We start from the raw sequence: 19,660 nt of genomic DNA, 5'->3' as shown, positions 1-19,660 counted from the left end.
AAAATGCCTTGCCTGCCAAGTCTGTCTCTTGCCAGAGCAGCGAGGCTGTAGGTAGCATGGTTGCTGGTTCTGGCAGTTTGAGGAGAGGGGTGAAGGAGCAGTAGTTTGCCTTGCATGTCTTGGTTTGGAAAGATGCCTCTACTGCCACCTGCAGGATGGTGCAGGATGGTGCACGTTCACTTAGGAGACTCTAAGCTTGTCAGTCTAACACTGCCTTGTTTATGGTCTGCTGGTCTCCCTGTCCTGTCCACATGGGGGCACCACCAGATAGTGGAGTGTGTATTTATGGCCTTGTATTGCATGGTTGAGTCTTACTAGAGAGATTTGGGTTATTTCATCTTGCACAGGTTTCTAGTGATGGTCTTGTAGACTGTGCATGAAAGTGCAGCCAGGAACTGTAGCTTTCATTTTGGTTTCTTATGGCTACCAAAACAAATGACCAAGCCAGGCAGTGGTGGTGCACACCTTTAATCCCAGCACTTGGGAGGCAGAGGCAGGTGGATTTCTGAGTTCGAGGACAGCCAGGGCTACATAGAGAAACCCTGTTTTGAGGAAACCAAAAAAGACAAATGACCATAAAGTCTGTGGCTTATGGGGCTCACATTACAGGGTCACAGGGCCACAGTGCCCTGGAGGGTCTGGGAAGTGCGTTCATGCTCTCATCCTCACAACCATGGCCCCTGACAAGCTTGTGAGCTTGTTGATGCTTCTTTTCTGTTTGCCTCTTTCTAGTTCTTTTCTTTCGAGGCAGCGACTTGTGTAGCCTAGGCTAGCCTAGAACTGGAGATCATTCTCCCTCAGCCTTGCACTCCTTGTGCTAGGGTATCAGACTTGTCCCACTGCACTCAGCACGTGACCTTACATCAGCTGTAGGCTGGGTTTTGCCCCCCCCCAAGATCATCCTTATCTTAATTCATCCTTCCCAAATAGAGAGCACCGAGGCTCCAGGTAGACATGAGTGTGGGGTGTTGCTCATCTAATGCAGGCAGTTTGAGGTGTTCCCAGGGAAGGGTTACCAGGTACAGAAAGGGGCCTCAGCCTAAATAGTCTCAGGAAGTGTTTCTGGGTCCAACGCAGCTATACCCTAGACCCATAGCTATACCCAACATAGCTATACCCAAGAGCTTTACTTGTGCATGGCTCAGGACCAGGAGTTTTAAGGAAGTGGACACTTCACAGTAAAAACACCATTCTTCCACTAGAGTTCTGAGTTACTACCAGATCCTCCTAACTTCCCATATTTGACAGTTGGACTAGAGTGGCGCCTGCACACCCTCGGGACCCTGGGGTTGTGTGCAGCCACACACCGCAGTCTGCAGGCTGTGCATGTTTAGATCTCCTTCATGCCTTCTCGGTGTAGGCCATATTTATCTTCTTCTTGGCCTTACTGGTATCTGGGTATTTTCTCATGACTCTGCCCAGGTTAGAAGAGTCCTCTTTTTAGGAGCTCACTGTCCTTCATGCTGTTGCTCTGGAACTTTCCCCCCAAACTTTCCAGGTGCACCGGCTGGTTTTGTGTCAACTTGACACAAGCTGGAGTCATCAGAGAGGAAGGAGTCTCAGTTGAGGAAATGCCTCCATGAGATCCAGCTGTAAGGCATTTTCTCAATTAGTGATCAATGGGGCCAGCCCCTTGTGGGTGGTGCCATCCCTTGGCTGGTGGTCCTGGGTTCTATAAGAGAGCAAGGTGAGCAAGCCAGAGGAAGCAAGCCAGTAAGTAACATCCCTCCATGCCCCTCCATCAGCCACCAAGGTCTTGCCCTGTTCTGAGTTCCTGTCATGATTTCCTTCACTGATAAGCAGCAATGGGGACGTATCCTTTCCTCCCCAGCTTGCTTTTTGGTCATGGTGTTTTATTGCAGCATTAGAAACCCTTGCTCAGACACTAGGTGACCTGTTTTTTACATCTGATGCAGCGTCCTTGGTGACAACAGAGCATGCTCTGTGGATGGCTGATACCCCTTGGCCTCTTCCTCCAGAGAGCTCTCCTTCCCTCTAAAGGGTTTATTTTCCTTCCTGGTGCTTGCTGGTGTGTTAGTTACTTTCCTCATTGTTGTGACCAAATATCTGACAGTTTAAAAAAAGGAAGGACTTTTGTTGTAGCTTAGAGCTGACAGTGGTCATCCCTCATGGGGAAAGGTCAAAGGGAGTGGTCATCACAGGGGATGGTCGTGGGGAGTGCGTTCCATTCCACTTCACTTTTTATTCAGTCTGGCCGATGACTGAGTCTTCCCACCTCAACTTAGAGAACTCCAGAGATTTGTCTTGAAGGTGACTCTAGAGCCTGTGGAGGTAACAGTTCTGTCTGACCTCTATGTCCAAGCACTTCCCTGCAAATATACCATTGCGTGGTTAGTGGTCTGACTGATGCCATGGTGACTTTCTCTCTGTCCCAGTCATTGGATGGTGCTTGGCCTGACAGAGGCTTCAGTGTATTGATGAGTGTACAGCTGCACAGAAACCTTATTCTTGTGCTATTCACAGACCTTTGGACTGAAGCGTGTACATGTGAATTTAGCCTTCGTTTGTGTTTGTGTGGGGAGCTTGGGAAAGTCTTGCCTTCGTGATGCATTCTCGCTCCGTTCACGGCAGGAAAGATTTGGGCCGCGCTCAGATAATGGCTGATGAGCTGTTTTCCTCTCACACGGATTTGGATTCGGACCCTGAGCTAGACAAGGCCGTGACTCAGATCAGTGTGGACCTGATTGATGACTACCCGGCCTCAGACCCACGCTGGGCAGAGTCTGTCCCCCAGGGTAAGTCGACTTGATTCGTTATGATGGAGGAATTAAAACGGAGCACAGAGCTGAAAGGAGTGTTGGTTTCCACACTCAGTGACCACTCCGCACACTTTTAGTGTCTCAAGCAGTTAAAGGTAGCCTTCCCTCCGGCACATTGTGACAAGGGCCCCAAACACATGGCCCGTGTGTCAGAGTAGAAAGAGTTCTGATTCTTAGCATTTTAATCTAAAACAGCTTGGTGGCTGTGTTAGTCAGGGTTCTCTAGAGGAGCAGAAACAGTAGGATGAGTAAGTAATGGAGTTTATTAGAGCTTAGAGCACCCTGCACGCTGTGGTCCTTCCCGTCCACATGGCAGGCCGGCTACCGTCAGAAAATTCAACAGTTAGCAGTTGTTCAGTCCGCAAGGCTGGATGTCTCAGCTGCTCTTCAGTACACATCAGAGTCTCCAAGGACCCGGCTCTTGTGCCAGTGAAAGAGCGGACCTTCCAGTGAGAGCAAGACCGAGCTGGCAAAGAGCAAAAGCATGCCTTTATTATGATGGAGGAATTAAAACGGAGCTGAGAGGAGTGTTGGTTTTCGTTACTTGGCTGCCATGACAGGGTATGGCCCAGATTTAGAATGGGTCTTCTGACCTCAAATGGTCCAGATTTAAGATGGATCTTCCTACCAATCTCAAGTGATCCAGTTAAATAAAAATACCTCACAGGTGTGCCCAGGGGCTTGAGTTTCTAGTTAATTCACGTGTACTGGAGTGGACAGCCAAGAATGACAGCCTTCACAGAGGAGTTGGTAAGCATTTGGTTCTCACTTGCTCCAAAGTAAATAGTTTCGGCACACTCTAAGCATTGGCTGGTAGGATCTCCCAGGTGTTGGAGAAATTCTTGGTATTCAGAAGTGAACACCTCCCCTCCCCCGCTGTCCCAGGTGACAACCCACTTAGGCTGCTCTGCATTCCTAGTTACCAGAAAGTGTGTCAGATGCAAATCTCTCTCCACACCAAGGTCTGCTTCCGAGATGTCTGCTGAGCCTTGCACGGGACTTGGGACGTTTCCTTGCTGCTTTCTTGGAGCCAAGTCGTACAGTGACTAACCCAGGGCACAGTGTCAAGAATACTAGGTTTTTCTCTGAATTTAAAAGCTCTTTTGACACAGAGTCTCACTTTGTAGTCTAAGATGTCCCAGAACTCACTATAGCCTGGTCTAGCCTTGTTATCTCCTGCTCCCACTTTACCAAGAGGTCAGATGACTGATGTGAGCCACCGTGAATTATGTATCCAGTTGTGCAGCTCTTTGAGTGACATATGTAACTCTTGTTAAGGATTGGTGCTCTGCTCCTTTTAGCTCCTCCCAGCTTGTTTCTTTCTGTCTGCTACTGTTCTGAAAATGGTTTTGTGTCTACATTTTGCTGCTGTGTTCTGACAGAGGCCCCTGGGCTGAGCAACACCTCACTGATCATTTTGCACCAGCTGGAGGACAAGATGAAAGCTCACTGCCTCTTGGTGGACTTCCTTCACCAAGTAAGCCTCAGCACTGGGTTAGGGGGTGGGCTGTCACTCTAGCCCTCTTTCTGGGTATCTTTGAGGGCCTTGGCACACGTGGATGTCAGAGGACAGCTCTCGGGTGTTTCTTTCTCTCTGGTGATCAGATGGTCCCTTTACCCACTGAGCTAGCTCACCGCCCGAGACCAGGGATTTGTAAAAATCAGAATCTCATACAAACGTTTTTGATGCTTTTGTGTAAAAACATGGATTTTTGTACACTGATTCTGTATTGTCAGGAGGACCTTGACTGTGTGCTGAGAGCTGATGACAAGTGTGGACACACCCGCTCATCAGAAGCCACAGGCAGCCAGGGTTTGGGCACACAGTGACTTGGAGGACATAATGGAGGCTCAGCTGCCAACAGCTCTAGTTGTGTGTGCAGACCCAACACTGCTGTCTCTTGTGTTTGCATTCTCTTCTGTGGCTTGTAGGGGTTTTTTGTTTTGTTTTTTGAAAACAAGATCTTGCTGTGTAAACCTAGCTGACCTAAAATTCACTATATTGATCAGGCTGGCCTAGAGATCACCTACCTCTGCCTCCCAAGTGGTAGGTTAAAGGAGTGAGCCATCAGGCCCAGCTCATCTCCATAGCTTTGTCTCTGAGCAGGAAGCATTTGCTGTCACAGCCAGGACACACGTACAACCCAGCTCAGTACTTCTGTATTTGAGGCCTCTCTTTGATTGTGAATGGGGTGGGAAGTGATCTGGCACTGTGGCTGTGGTCCCTGGTGTGTACTGGGATGATCTTAGCACACAGCTGCCGCTTTACTCTGTGCTCCCCAAGCACTCCCTGTGGACGGCTCTCACAGGAGAACTGCGCTTTTAACTTACTTAAAGAGTGGGAAAATGAGTCAAATCATGTAACGGTACTTTTATTTTAAGAATCATCAGCCAGCCATGGTAGAAGCTTTAATTTTCCTACTCAGGGACAAAGGCAGGCAGATCTTTGAGTTCAAAGCCAACCTGGTCTACACAGTGAGTTCTGTCTCAAAATAAAAAGAAAAAAAGAGGAAAAAGAAAAAGCCATGAAATGAGCAAGTAGAATGGAGACGATGGCCACCGCGAAACACCCCGCTGCTGAAGTTGTCTGTCATGTGAGAAGTCAAGGCACAGCCTCACGAGTGGCATGAGCCCTGTGTTTTGGGGGACTTACAGTTTGCTTGAGAGGGGTTATTTTGTTTGTTTTGGAGGTTAGGGTTTCATGTAGCCTGGAATATGTAACCAGAGCCAGCTTTGAACTCCTGATCTGACATTTACTGCCTGAGCCATCTTGCTGCACCCCCACACGCCCCCTTTGTGTTTTTAAGAAGTTGCCTGCCGGGGTGTACAGAGACAGAGGTGAGGGAAGGAGAAATAAGGTCACTTGTTAATGAAGAAATGGTACTTAAGTGTGGAAAGCAGTCCATCATTGTTTCATGAGTTTTGGCTGCTTTCTAGTTCTTGTTATTGTAATATTTGATAAATAAACTAGATCCTGGCAACCAACCAGAAACAGGCACCCATACAGGAGACACTGCCTGCCCTTCATCTAAAGTCGTGGCTCTGGAAATCATTCCATAAGATGGTTGCTCCAAGTTTCCGTATCTCAACGCTCTGTAATCCAGGATAGTAATCCAGGTATAAATCAGAAAAGCCATGTGATCCTCATGCTGTCTAACTAGTGGTTTGAGACGTGTAGCAGCCATGGATAGAATCAGTATCCTGCACGGAGCACTGGGAGCAGTGTCACCCAGAGGTGGCCTATAGTGGGGAAGCTCCTTGGAGAATGTGGCCACATTCTCTGAGTGCCTTCTGAGAACAAGTGCTTGTTGTATTTTGTTTTTGTGAGGTCGGCTTGTTTAGACGTTTGAGCTCCTATCCAATCAGAGGGACACCCATGTCCACCCGACTGCTACTCTGTGAACATGCAGAAAAGCTGTCAGCTGCCATCACACTAAAAAACCACCACTCTCGACTGCCAGACCTGGTGAACTCAGCTATCCTGCTCGCCCTGAACAAGAGGGAGTGTGAGGTTCCCAACAGCCTGACTCCTGCCGATGTCTTCTTTCGAGAGGTCAGCTGCGCCCTAGTTCTTGTCTTCCTGTGTCTTGTGTCATCTTCCTGTGTCTTCTCTGAGCTGTGCCATGTGTGGACATCCCTGCTGGGGCAGGGTGTTAAAAGACCTCATTGACATGTTCGCTCGGGCTCCCTGCCTATGGATGCTGTTAGTTGTGTCCTCTTCACTGTGTGCCTTCCAAAAGGGAGAGACAGTTGACTGAGAAGGGGGCTCCCTCATGACTAGCACAGGAAGCTGTCCTTGCTCAGTAGGCTCTTGGGCCTCTAGCTTGCTCTGGGGTAAAGAGTTGAGGCACTGTGCACATAGCAGGTTGGAGCAGCTACTCTTTTGTGTGTGTGTGTGTGTGTGTGTGTGTGTGTGTGTGTGTGTTTACACATGTGTGGGTTTTTATGCCACATATAGCCCATATGGAGGTCAGAGAACAACTTTGAGTTCTCTCCTTTTATCATATGGTTCCCAGGAGTCAAACTTGTCAAACAGCATGGCAGCAGACAACTTGACCTGTTAAGTTGTCTCACTGGCCCAAGACCAAGCATCTCTGCAGCTGACTACAGCCCAGTGACCATCCCTTCCCCTCACCCTGCTTTCTGGAGTGGTGCTTTATCCTGTCTGCTTGCATATAACAGCAGCATATCCCTAAAGGGTGCTAAGAATGTTAAGAGGTGGTTGCTCAGCTCAGCTCAGCTCAGAGGAACATGTTTGATTTGGCAGCCTTTGTAGACAAAGGTCAGGAGCCTGCTGGGAGCCGAGCCCCACCTTGGCATTGACTCAGTTTGGGAAGAGCCCGGGACCACTCAGGCTTCATAAAGTAGCACTGACCACTCTGACAGCTGAGTGGCACAGCAGAGGGCTGGGTCTGCACCACTGGACACTGGTGAGAGCATGGAGCCTTCATTGGCTTTTGTTAGACATTCATCCTTGATGTCTGCTGGGAATGTGTGTCAGATCCCCCACCCCAAATACCTCCCCCAAATCTAAAAGTCCTGTATATAAAATGACCAAGAGCTATACCATCCTCTAGTGTGCTGTAAATCATCTCTAGGTTCCATTTAGTAGCTAAAGTGACAGTAACTGTAATAAGTAAGACTAACTTTCTTGGTTTTACATTTACTTTCATCATTACATTAATAACTTCTGTTGAATGATGGAAAGATACAGTGTACCAAGTAGGACCTATTATCCCTTAGAGCCTAATGCTGTGACTGTCTACCCTCAGGTGTCCCAGGTGGACACTATCTGTGAGTGCCTCCTGGAGCATGAGGAACAAGTCCTGCGTGAAGTTGCGTTGGTCTCTCAGGAGTGGGCAGAGGTGGCGATCGACGTCAATACTGTCCTCAAGGTACTGTACATGACAGCAGTTTCAACAAACGGCAATCCAGAATAGGGACAAGAAGTGGTTTTCTTAACCCTGCTCTGTGTTGCCTGAGTTAGTGAGATTACAGCTGTTTGTTAAATTCAAAAAAGCTACAACAGCATATATTTTAATGATCTAACACATTTTTTTTAGTGTTTCCTTTGTGCACACCAATGGGTTTCTATAATTTTGACGTTGCATTTGGTAAATTTGTTTTTGTTTTGTTTTTTTCTAGACAGGGTTTCTCTGTGTAGCCCTGGCTGTCCTGGAACTCACTCTGTAGACCAGCCTGGCTTTGAACTCAGAAATCCACCTGCCTCTGCCTCCTGAGTGCTGGGATCAAAGGCATGTGCCACCACGCCCAGCTTGGTAAAGTATTCTTTAAGGAAGCCTTTTTCTCTAACATCATTGCAGAGGTATATTGTTAATGGAGTCCGTTCCTTTCTCTGGCCTTGAACTCCTAGTCCAGCCTCTGTCTTCCAGTTAACTGGGACGTGGACGTGGGCGTGCACTACCTCTACCTTCTGCGTTTTCATTGCTCAAAGTTTGTTACTTAGATTATTACCTAAGGGGTTTCATTCTGTTTTTCCTATTCGACTCTATAGTGCTTTTTTTTTTTTTAAGATTTATTTACTTGTTATGAATGTGAGTACACTGCCACTCTCTTCAGACACACCAGAAGAGGGCATCACATCCCATTGTAGATGGTTGTGAGTCACCATGTGATTGCTGGCAGTTAAACTCAGGACCTCTGGAAGAGCAGTCCCTGCTCTTAAACACTGAGTGGTCTCTCTAGCCCTATAGTGCCATTTTTTTTCTGCTTTGGTTACTTAATTTTTCCGAAATGAAGCTAAATTGTAGAATAAAACAAATTTTTGAAAGCTGAAAGAACCACAAGTGCCGAATGTTTTTTTACTTGTAGGCTGGTGTTGAGGTCTCCCTTAGGCACAGTGTATGACAGAAAGAGATTAACTGGATTGTACTAACGGCTTATTGCTTCCCAGGTGTGATGATGTATTTCATTTTCCCAGGACATGCTACAGGCTGCCACTCACTACCGCCTAAACAAAAGCTCTATGTACAGTCAGGAAGAGGTACTAGGGAAGGAGCCAGAGTATGTGCCATGGACAGGTACCGTAGTCTGCCGTGCTAGTGCTGGGTCAGTCCTTAGGGCAGGCTTATGAGTGAGATCAAGGACAGGTTAACGGTCATCTCTAGACTCAAAGGGTCTCTCGGGTGGGTACGTTGGTTGGTTGGTTTCTTTGTTTTGGTTTTGTTTTCGAGACAGGGTTTCTCTGTGTAGCCCCAGCTATCCTGAAGCTCACTCTGTAGACCAGGCTGGCCTCAATCTCAGAGATCCCCACCTCTCCCTCCCGAGTGCTGGGATTGAATGTGTCAATCCAGTGACCACCACTGGTCACTTTGGCTGTAATTATTGATTCCCTCCTGTGTCTGTATCTGAGTGGACTTATGATGCACCTGCCAGGGTTTAGCAGTGAGACCTCCTCCACAGAAGCAGGTGGTGGTAGTGGAGGACAAGGCGCTACTTCATGCTCACATCACAGAGTGGGTGGGATAGCTTTGAAGGAGCTGAGAAGGAAGCAGGATCTCATGTACCTGGGTCTCTAGCTGCATATGTATCAAAAGATGGCCTAGTCGGCCATCACTGGAAAGAGAGGCCCATTGGACTTGCAAACTTTATATGCCCCAGTACAGGGGAACGCCAGGGCCAAAAAGGGGGAGTAGGGGGGTGGGTATGGGGGACTTTTGGGATAGCATTGGAAATATAAATGAGGAAAATACCTAATAAAAAATTTTTTAAAAAAAATCTCCACTGAGAAGGAGATGGGGTTCACAGGGCAGAGCAGGTGTCACCTGAACACTGCTGTGTTTTCCTAGAGCAGTGAGGAAGCCTGATTTTCAGGTGGTTGGTCTTTCCCTTACCCACCATGGAGCCCTTTCTTAGGACGTTACTTTAAACTTTACAGCCACAAGTGGTCCATCCGGTATCCGCACAGCAGTCATGCGCCAGCACGGGATCATCCTGAAGATGGTATACCCTCAGGCTGACAGCAAACTTCGGAACGTTGTCATGGAGCAGCTTGTGGCACTAATTGACTGCTTCCTGGACAGCTACGTTTCCCAGCTGAAGTCGCTAGAGAAATCCAGTGACCAAGAACGATACAGCAGTCTGGAAGTGGAGTACCTGCAGAAAAGATCCGAGCTGCTCTCGCCCCTTCGTGAGTGTCTGCCAGTCGGAAGTGGCTGTGGGCGGCATGCACAACGGGTGGAGCTGGAGAGGTGCAGTTAGTCTGCCTGTGCCCAAGACAAAACCAGGCACATGTGGAGAAACACCACAGGAGGTTCCCTTGATTGAAAAAAGAGATCAGTTGATGAAGCTGTGCAGATCCCCTCAGCCATGGAGTTCAGCATGCTGGACTGCTGGGTGGCATTTTTTAGCACTTGAGAGGCTGGCTCAGAAAAAAGAACTCGGGCTTTCATATGAACAGGTTTTAGAACAGAGCCTGATGGTTGTTGGTGAAGGGCACAGGTGCATGGTGTGGGCACAGGTGCACGGTGTGGGCACATGTGCACGGTGCAGCTGTTGAGCAGATAGCAATTTCCTTTTATAGTCAGATCAGGAAGGTTTGTTCTGCTAGTGAGTAGTGGGAGTCTCCTCTGGGGAGCCAGCAATGGATTCAGGGCTGTGTTTGCCTCTTAGGAAAGTTTAGGTGGATGATTAATGGGCACAGTTTATGTTACATCATCTCTTTCTCCTGAAGTCACACTAGGTCAGTACCCATGGGCAGCTTCTCTGGCAGAGAAGTATTGTGACTTTGATATCCTGGTTCAGATGTGTGAACAGACAGACAACCAAGCCCGACTCCAGCGCTACATGACCCAGTTTGCTGACCAGGTAACCACACTGGTGTGTATGGGAGTGGTAGTGGAGTTAGCTTACCACACTGTCTAAAGCTTTCCCTGTCCAGAAAGCTGCTGTGGCTTTGAGATGAGGAGTGAGAGGGGAACATGACAGATTTTCACATTACATTGTCTTGTTGGGCAAACTCATCCTTATGTAAATAGATTGTGAGTTACCTTTCTACTGCTGTGATACAACATCACCAAGGCATCTTAGAGAAGAGTTTGAGTTTCCATTTGCAGAGGCTTTAGAGTCTGCATGGTGGAGCAATGCATAGCCATAGAAAGTGGAGGCTCACATCTTAACCTCCAGCAGAGAGGGAAAACCAGAAATGGGTGAGTCTTTACATTCTCAAGCCATTCTGTGTTGTGAAAAACATTTTTAAAAATCCTTCCTGCCTTAGAGCACAAGTTGCCTAACTATTGTGCTGCCTAAGGCATAGTTAAAAATGAAGAGCTAAAGCTGGGCAGTGGTGGCGCACCCCTTTAACCCCAGCACTTGGGAGGCAGAGGCAGGAGAATTTCTGAGTTCAAGGCCAGCCTGGTCTACAGAGTGAGTTCCAGGACAACCAGGGCTACTAAGAGAAACCCTATTTGGGGGTCGGGGCGGGGGCTGGGAGGGGGAGAGCTACCATGGGCTAGGGGCCAAGAGAGTGTATCACAGGGGGCTGCCTCATTAGAGAGCAGCCCAGACGGAACATAGAAATTAGTACATCATAACTTGGAGTGATCTCTAGGAAAGTAGATTCCGTCAGCATGGAGAGTAAGCAGTAGCCCAGCTATTGTGCTGCCTAAGACATATTTAAAATGTAAAGGCTGCCTGCATCTTTCACCCAGGAATATAAATAGTCTAAGGCGGGAAGGACCCCCATACCAGGATGTTTTAAAATACTTTTTACAACAATCCCCAGTGACATACTTTTTTCACCAAGCCACACCTCCTAGACCTACTCAAACAGTGCCACTGACTGAGTGAGGCTCCAAGGTCCAAATCTGTAGGGGACACCTCATCAGACCACCACATAAACACTGGGAGGTTTACTGGCCTTTGGGAAATGCTGTCATTTTGAGGGGTTTGCTTTTGTTTTTTAACACAAGGTCTGTGTCTCCTAAGTGCTAGAGTTACAGGCACCAGGCTTGGCTAACTTTTGAATCTATTCTCTCCTTAAAGCGTAACCAGACCTCTGAAGTGCACAGAAACTTAGAGCATCCTCACAGGCGGGGAGCTCAGACAGACTCCTACTGTCAGCACTTCTGATGCCAGCTTTCTGTTTTTAGACAAAGTTTAGATGCTGCCAGGGTGATTTGGTTGTCCCTTATATAGCTACTTTGTCCCATGAGTTAACCTTATAAAAGCATTTCCCCTCTACTATTAAGGACTTTTGTATAAAATTGAGAACATGGGCTATAAGTAGCTGTCAGTGGCTTGAGGAAGAAGACAGGTTTTGTTTTCCAACTAAGGTCTCCCGTCTGCCCTTGACCTCCACCGAAATCCACCCGTCCCTCCCTCTGTGACCTGCTGGGATTAGACCACAAGCCCAGCTGAAAACAGGTGGTTGTTTGTTTGTTTGTTTGTTTCTCTCTGTAACTCTGGAGATCCATCCAATTCTGCCTCCTGAGTGCTGGGATTAAAGGCGTGCACCACCACCACACACCTGGCTGAGAACAGGTTTTAACGTCACTGAGTCCCAGTGCTGCCTTTTGGCGGCGTGCTGCGTGCTCATAAGGAGTTTGTGTCAGTCCTGCAGTCATCAGCACTGAGGCCGCTGCTCTGCGTTCCTCTTTGGTTGTTTTCTTTGACGTCTGTGAGTGTTGTGCCTGCCCATGTGTATATGTGCAGCATGTGCATTCCCGATGCCTGTGAAGGTCAGAAGAAGCCACAGATCCCAGGAACTGTAGCTGCTGCTAGCTGTTAGCCATCGTGTAGGTTCTGGGATCTGAACCAGGTCCTCTGGGAGAGCAGCAAGTACTCTTCACTGCTGAGTCACCTCTCCAACCCTCACACCAGTGCTTCTCAGTAGGTTTGCCAAGAGATGGCTGGATTGAGGCGTAGGAGTGCACTGTCCATAACTGTATGGAACATATGTTTGGTTTTGCTTTGCTTTTTAATTAAATGCATATGGATGTTCTGCCTGCATGTATGTCTAGACACCACACGCATGCCTGGAAGAAGCCAGAAGAGGGTGTTGGATCACCAGGAACTGGATTAAATATAGTTGTGAGCCACCGTGTAGGCCCTGGAAATTGAACTTGGGTCCTCTGTAAGGGCAGCCAGTGGTTTAAATGCTGAACTGTCTCTGCAGCCCCAACACTTGTATTTTGTCAATACAGGAATTACTTGCTAAAAGATTCTGTTTGGGGAACTGCAAGGTGGCTTAGCACCTGCTGACCTGAGTCAGATTCTAGAGCCTCCGTGGTGGGAAGAGAGGAAAGAGAGTCACTTCCCAAGGTGTCCCCTGCCCCCATGCATGCCATTGGCACATGTGGGCACAGTCACACACACAAGCAAGTGGAGGCATTGAGTAGTTTATATTTTTAAAGCTGTTTTACTAACTATTGATACATTCTTGGTCTATTCTTTGTAGAATTTTTCAGATTTTCTCTTTCGTTGGTACCTGGAAAAAGGAAAGCGGGGAAAATTGCTGTCTCAGCCCATTTCTCAGCATGGACAGTTGGCAAATTTTTTGCAAGCCCATGAGCATCTCAGCTGGTTACATGAAATTAATAGTCAGGAGTTAGAGAAGGTAAGATGGTTTGCTTACGAGAAGCAGCTGGTTAATTAATCTGTTTTAACAATTCAAGTATTGCTTATAGCCATACAGCTGACAAACAGTCAGTGTCTAGACGTTTCTCACTGGAGACGAGATCTCTATTGTGTAGCCCTAGCTAATCTAGAACTGTTGTTGTAGACCACACTGGCCTCAAAGTCACAGAGGCCTGATTCATCTACCTTGTGAGTACCGGGATTAAAAGCATCTACCACCACACCTGATTTAAAATTCTATTACATCGTTTTTGTATGTGTGCATATGCAAGAGCACTGTCAGGAGGGGGTCAGAAAGCAACTTCAAGATAGTTCTTTTCACCGTCGGTTCTAGGGATTAAACTCAGGTCTGTCTTGGAGCCAAGTCTGTTATCTAATGAGCCATCTCTGAAATATAAGTTCTTATGGTATAGATATGTTAGTCTTCTTTATCTTTTCATATTGTATGTATATGTTTAAACTTCATCTTGCATTCCATGAATATATATATAGTTACAAAACATCAATTTACAATAGACTTTTTAAATTTAATTTAAAACATGCTATTAATGGGTTGTCAACACATATACTTCAGTCTTAATTTGCTTTCTGTTGCAGTGATAAACACTGTGACCAAGAACAACGTAGGGAAGGAAAGGTTTATTTGGCACACATCCTAATCACAGTGACCACTGAAGGAGGTTGGGACAGGAGCAGAGGCAGGAGCCGTGGAGGAGCTGCTCGCTTGCTTGTCTTCAGTCTCACACTCACCTTGTTATATAGCCCAGGCCCATGTGCCTGGGATAACACCACCCGTTGAGGGCCTCCTACGTCAGTTAGCAGAGAAAATGTCCAAACAGACAGCCCACAGGCCAGTGAGATTTTGTCTTCCCAGTTATGTCTAGGTTTGTGTCCAGTTGACAGAAACTCACCAGCATGCCTCCTGTTCTCTTTCATCATTGGAGAGAGATATTTTATTATATAAAATCATTAGTTTTTTCTTGCTAATGACTTCTAATAAAAATTCAAATCATGGGGTCTGTGGAGATGACTCAGTCAGTAAAGTGCTTGCTGTACAAACAGAAGGGTCTTAGTTATCCTGAGAACCCTTGTAAAAAGCCAGACCCACAGTGCACACACAAGGTTTCAGTACTGAAAAGGCAGAGATAGGTAGATCCCCAGCTCACTGGGCAGCCAGCCTGTGTCCATGAGCACTAAGTTTGGTGAGAGATCCTGTCTCATAAAAGAAGCTGGGGGCAGGAGAGATAACTCAGAGGTTGAGAGCACTGACTGCTCTTCCAGAGGTCCTGAGTTCAATTCCCAGCAACCACATGGTGGCTAAATACCAATCTATAATGAGATCTGGTGCCCACTTCTGGCATGCAGGCACAACTCTGTGTACATAATAGATAAATCTTTTAGAAGAAGAAGCTGGAGAGTGACCAATAAAGACACCAGACACCTCTGAGCTGAATGCACACAAACGAGCACATACACAAAACTCACATTAGGCGTAAAATGGTGCATATTAAAGTGTGCTGGTGCCAGGGTGCCGAGTGAGCACACAGTTGGAATGGAGCGCCTGTTTTCTAAGTCTCCCTTCTCATGCTTGCCCTGTCAGCTTGAGAGCTCACGGTGTGTTGCTAGTGCTTTGACATTGATCTCAGCTCGGTTTGTTGCTCACCACTATGTCTTCCTTTCAGACAGCGTCCTTGTTTTGTTTTTCGTAGGCTCATACAACACTGCTAGGTTTGGCAAATATGGAAACTCGTTACTTTGCAAAGAAAAAAACCCTTCTTGGCTTGAGTAAACTGGCAGCTTTAGCTTCAGACATTTCAGAGGACAGGCTGCAAGAGAAGATTGAAGGTAAGGGGTCCGAATGAAAAGGCACGTGAGTCAGTTGCACTGTGTCTGTCTGGAGTCGCTCCATTTCAGTAGGATGCTGCTGCCTGTCTTACTGACTGCCCATACTTTACCATTCAGTCATGAACTTGGAGTCGTTAGCCCATCATTCTGCTGAGTAGGTGGAAACGAGAACATCCTGGGGCTTGCTGGCCCCATTAGTGCCAGTCTGGCCACATGAGTGAGCTCTGGTAAATAAGGTGGAGGTCAATTGAAGAAGGCATCCATGTCAGCCTCTGGCTTCTTTCTACACTTGCAAAAGCTAAGCCATTGAGTTGAGGGTTGATGAAAAGATAATTCTGTGTTTTTCCGTCAGGTACACAGACCTCTCAGCTAAGACAGGCCCATGTTTCACACTTTTGAAGTGCTGTGACATGTTCACGTCGTCAGCTCACATGTCCTTTAGCCAGTGCTTAGCCTGCCCCTGCATCTCTTCACAGGGGAGCAAGACACTGTGCACACGCCAGCCTGCACCCTTCAGTTGTTAGTACTGGGAAGACAGAAGGGTCACCCCCTCAGCCAAACCACTGTGGGGAGGATTTTGGGAAGACCTAGGAAATTTAAACTTTTTTTTTCCTTGAAATAGGGTCTCACTATGAAGCCCAGGCTGCCCCCCCACCAATGCTGTGAATGAACAGATTTAATATTAGATGATGTTGCAATAGGCTTGTTAATTTCTGAAGGCTGGGTAATGCTGTTTGTGATTAAATGCCCTTTTTCACCTGTGTTTTGGTTTTTGTTTGTTTTTTTCTTTAATATTTGTATATGAATATACTGTCACTCTCTTCAGACACACCAGAAGAGGGCACCAGATCCCAGTACAGATGAGATGGTTGTGAGCCACCATGTGGTTGCTGGGAATTGAACTTAGGACCTCTGGAAGTGCAGCCAGTGCTCTTAACCGCTAAGCCATCTCTCCAACCTTGGTTTTGTTTTGTGTTTTTGTTTTGTTTTGTTTTGTTTTTGAGACAAGGTTTTTCTGTGTAGGTCTGGCTATCCTGGAACTCACTCCAGACTAGGCTGGCCTTGAACTCAGAGATCTTCCTGCCTCTGCTTCCCTAGTTCTGGAATTAAACTATGTCCTTATTCTTAGGAATACCTCCTGAAGTTAGAAATTAAATGTCATGAAGCCTGCAGCCTCCCTGTGATAGAAAAGGGGGAGGGGTAGAAATGGAGGAGGAAAGCCAGGCCTGGTGGTTGTGCCTGCCTGTGACCCCTGCACCTTCGAGGCTAAAGCGGAAGAACAGAAGTTTTAAGGCCAATCCTGGCTACATAGGAAACTGAAGGCCAGCCTGGGCTATGTGAGGTCCTGGCTCAAAAAAAAAAAAAGTTGTTTATGAAAACTCCTGTAATCCCACTAGGAGGTAGAACCTGGCAAATCTCAGTCTCAAAAATTAATTTTAGTGTATGAGTAATTTCTGTGGAAAGTTTGAGTTGTGGGGAAGGGGTGGGGTCGATTGGAGGTTTCCACCTGCTGAAGGAACTCCTGTGATTTTGGGTTGGTTCTGCTGGCTGGAAGTCTGTGGAACATTGCTGCTATGGGTGGGCATGCTGTGCTTTAGCCTGTCGGTTGTGACCACTGTGGTGGGCTTAGAGCAGTGCGGAGGACAGGGCTAGGACCCATCCACTGAGTGTTCTTACCTGTTAATGCAAGGGCATGTGGCTTTCTGATATGACTTGGTTTCTGGATAACACTGCCGTACTCTTTCACTGAGCTGCCCTCAGGTGGGACTTGTAGAGGGCACTCACCTCCTGAAGTAGCTTTCTTTCTTGGCAGATACTTTCTGCTGCTGTGGTCTTGGATCAAACAGTAAATCTGTTGTCAGCAATGAAGAATAAGCAGTTAGAGGCATAACATCTGGAGATTTGGGTAGCAGTGACTTGCCTTTAGAGCTGTTTAGAGCTGGTTGGCTTCAATTTGCATTTTAATGATGATGGCAGAAGTGAAATCCCTTTGTGTCCTTGATCACCAGCCATGGCTGAGCAAGAGCGCTTCCTGCTACACCAGGAGACCCTGCCAGAGCAGCTGCTGACCGAGAGACAGCTGAGTCTTAGTGCAATGCCTGTGTTGACCGCACCACAACTCATCAGTGTAAGTGTCATAGATGTCACAGCCGTGTCCTGTGTCCTCACCCAGAACAGCTTGCCTTTGCTAGGTCATACTCCGGAGCTCCCAGCAGCGTCTTCCCTTCTCTCACCTGCCAGAGACATTTCCCCTAGAAAAGATGTTAGGAGCAGGAAGAATTAGCAAGACGCAGCAGAGTAGGATGCATTCTGTGAGGTGACCGCTCCTAGGTGATACTTTGTCGTCTCTCGTTAGCCAGAAGCACAGACTGCAGTACTGCACTGTTTCCTGGCAACAGTGATCCAGCCACGGCCAGAGCACCTCGGATTCATCAGATGAGAAGCTGGTGCTGTGCACTCTGCCTTCCCCCTCCTCTTCCCATTTCTCCCCAGTCTGCTCTGATTGCAGTTAAAGGAAAGCAGACAGTCCAGGACCTGTTAGAGTGTAGAGGCCCTGGTTAGCAACAGCTCCTGAATGGTGCACTCTCCTGAGAGGGCATCTGGTTGAGACATCTAAGATGTAGGCTGTATGTGCCGTTATTTCATGGAAAGTGTGATGCCAGGCTTGCTCAGACACCTTAGACTCTCCAGTTTCTAAGGTGGAGGAGGCAAAGGGATTTTGCAAAACATTATAGATTTAAGCCCCCATGGTAGCAAAAACTAGGAAATTACTAAAGAATTATATATAGTTTTTATAAATGAAATTTGTCTTATGACATAATGCTAGCAGAAGGAGATAGGAAAAACTCATATTGGTAATTTGAATCAAAAAAGTTTTTTATTTTTGTTTTTTTTACATTTGTTTTGTTTTGTTTTTCAAGATTGGGGTTTCTCTGTGCAGTTCTGGCTATCCTCGAACTTACTTTGTAGACAAGGCTGGCCTCGAATTTGGAGACCTACCTGCCTCTGCCTCCTGAGTGCTGAGATTAAGGGTGTGTACCACCACCAATATTAAAAAAAAAGTTTTTGACTAAAAGATGGCAGGATTTTGAGTCACGTGTATAGTAATCTGTAACGCACAGAGAGACTAGCTCTCACGGGTGTTTGTTCACTTCTACAGCGTCAAGCACTAGAACCCAGGGCCTCATATGCTAGGCAGGTGCTTACCACAAACCAGTGGAGGGCTAGGTTGGAGCTTTTAAAGCCATTTGAAAGAGAAGCATTCCAAAAGCCAGACGCTGAGCTGTGAGCTCCGGCAGGAATTTGTGTCAAAGCCTGTACATGAAAACCTACTGGAAAGCTTGTGCTATATTCTTGATCTGAGAATGTAAAATTTTCCGAATTTTTTGAAAATATATGTGTATTGCATTATACCAATTAACTTTTGGCTTAGAATATCCATTGTTAGACAATTTTCTATAGACAGAATATAGCTCCCAAATGTGACATTGTTCTTGGCTACAAAAATACATTTAGATTATGTGAAAGAGAATAATGACTTATTTTCTCCTTAAAATGTTGTGAGTAATCTGCCTTGGACTTGTTACAGCTGTATATCTGTGACGAAAACAGAAGAGCCAATGAGTATGATTTCAAGAAAGCCTTGGACTTACTGGAGTACATTGATGAGGTAAGAAATCGTTGTAGCTGGGCAGAGTGGCACATGCCTTTAATCTCAGCACTCTATGGGCAGAGGCAGCTGGATCTTTGAGTTCAAGGCCAGCCTGGTCTACAGAGTGATTTCCAGGACAGGCAGAACTACATAGCAACACCCTGTCTTGAAAAACTGAAAAAAGAAAAAAGTTAAAAAGAGAGAGAAAACACACTGTCTCAGGCATCTGCGTAGGTAATAAAAAGATGCCCTCATGGAAAGAGTTATCTTTGGGTAAGAGCCTAAAGTTATTTATGAAGGCAGTCATCCATCCAGACTGTTATAAGACCTGACTGACAGGAAACACCACATTTCCAGTTGGCTTTTCCTGTACAAGTGGAAAAAAATTAGGGATGGGTTATTTATGTGTTTGTGTGTGGAGGGCAACTTGCCAGAGTTCTGTCTTCCTTACCAGGAGCAAATTCAGGCCATTTGGTTTTGTTGCAAGTACCTTACCTGCTGAGCACTGGTCTTCAAAACAAACTTCATTGTGGGTGCTGGAAGCCAAATCCCATTCTTTTGTAAGAGCCGAAAGTACTGTTGATTGCTGGGTCATCCCTCCAGCCTATTTTAAGATTTGGGGGGGTTTTGAGGTTTTTGTTTTGTTTTTGAGGTAGGGTATTGGTATAATAGAAACCCTCTTACTTAAGTCTCCCACCTCCCAACTGCTGAGCTCACAGGTGTTGCACAGCCCCCATGGCTGGCTATATAGCCATCTTGTTTTTTATCCTATGTGCATTCATGTTTG

General features: G+C 46.7%; 1 protein-coding gene across 2 annotated transcripts in view; it reads left to right on the top strand.

The window, feature by feature from the left end:
* Positions 1 to 19,660, top strand: part of Nup133 (nucleoporin 133) — a 52,152-nt gene that overhangs the window by 24,161 nt on the left and 8,331 nt on the right. For both annotated transcript variants that reach the window (XM_006530964.4, NM_172288.2), the window contains 11 exons: positions 2,593 to 2,756; positions 4,163 to 4,257; positions 6,109 to 6,333; positions 7,553 to 7,675; positions 8,722 to 8,821; positions 9,679 to 9,930; positions 10,474 to 10,607; positions 13,198 to 13,356; positions 15,086 to 15,221; positions 17,231 to 17,349; positions 18,811 to 18,891. In XM_006530964.4, the coding sequence (XP_006531027.1) occupies positions 2,618 to 2,756; positions 4,163 to 4,257; positions 6,109 to 6,333; positions 7,553 to 7,675; positions 8,722 to 8,821; positions 9,679 to 9,930; positions 10,474 to 10,607; positions 13,198 to 13,356; positions 15,086 to 15,221; positions 17,231 to 17,349; positions 18,811 to 18,891 (1,563 nt within the window). In that variant the 5' untranslated portion in view covers positions 2,593 to 2,617. The remainder of the gene's footprint in view (positions 1 to 2,592; positions 2,757 to 4,162; positions 4,258 to 6,108; positions 6,334 to 7,552; positions 7,676 to 8,721; positions 8,822 to 9,678; positions 9,931 to 10,473; positions 10,608 to 13,197; positions 13,357 to 15,085; positions 15,222 to 17,230; positions 17,350 to 18,810; positions 18,892 to 19,660) is intronic.

The sequence above is a fragment of the Mus musculus genome, chromosome 8 (genome assembly GCF_000001635.26).
Source record: "Mus musculus strain C57BL/6J chromosome 8, GRCm38.p6 C57BL/6J".
Classification (NCBI taxonomy): Eukaryota; Metazoa; Chordata; class Mammalia; order Rodentia; family Muridae; genus Mus; species Mus musculus.
This window is presented reverse-complemented; position numbering and strand designations above follow the sequence as displayed.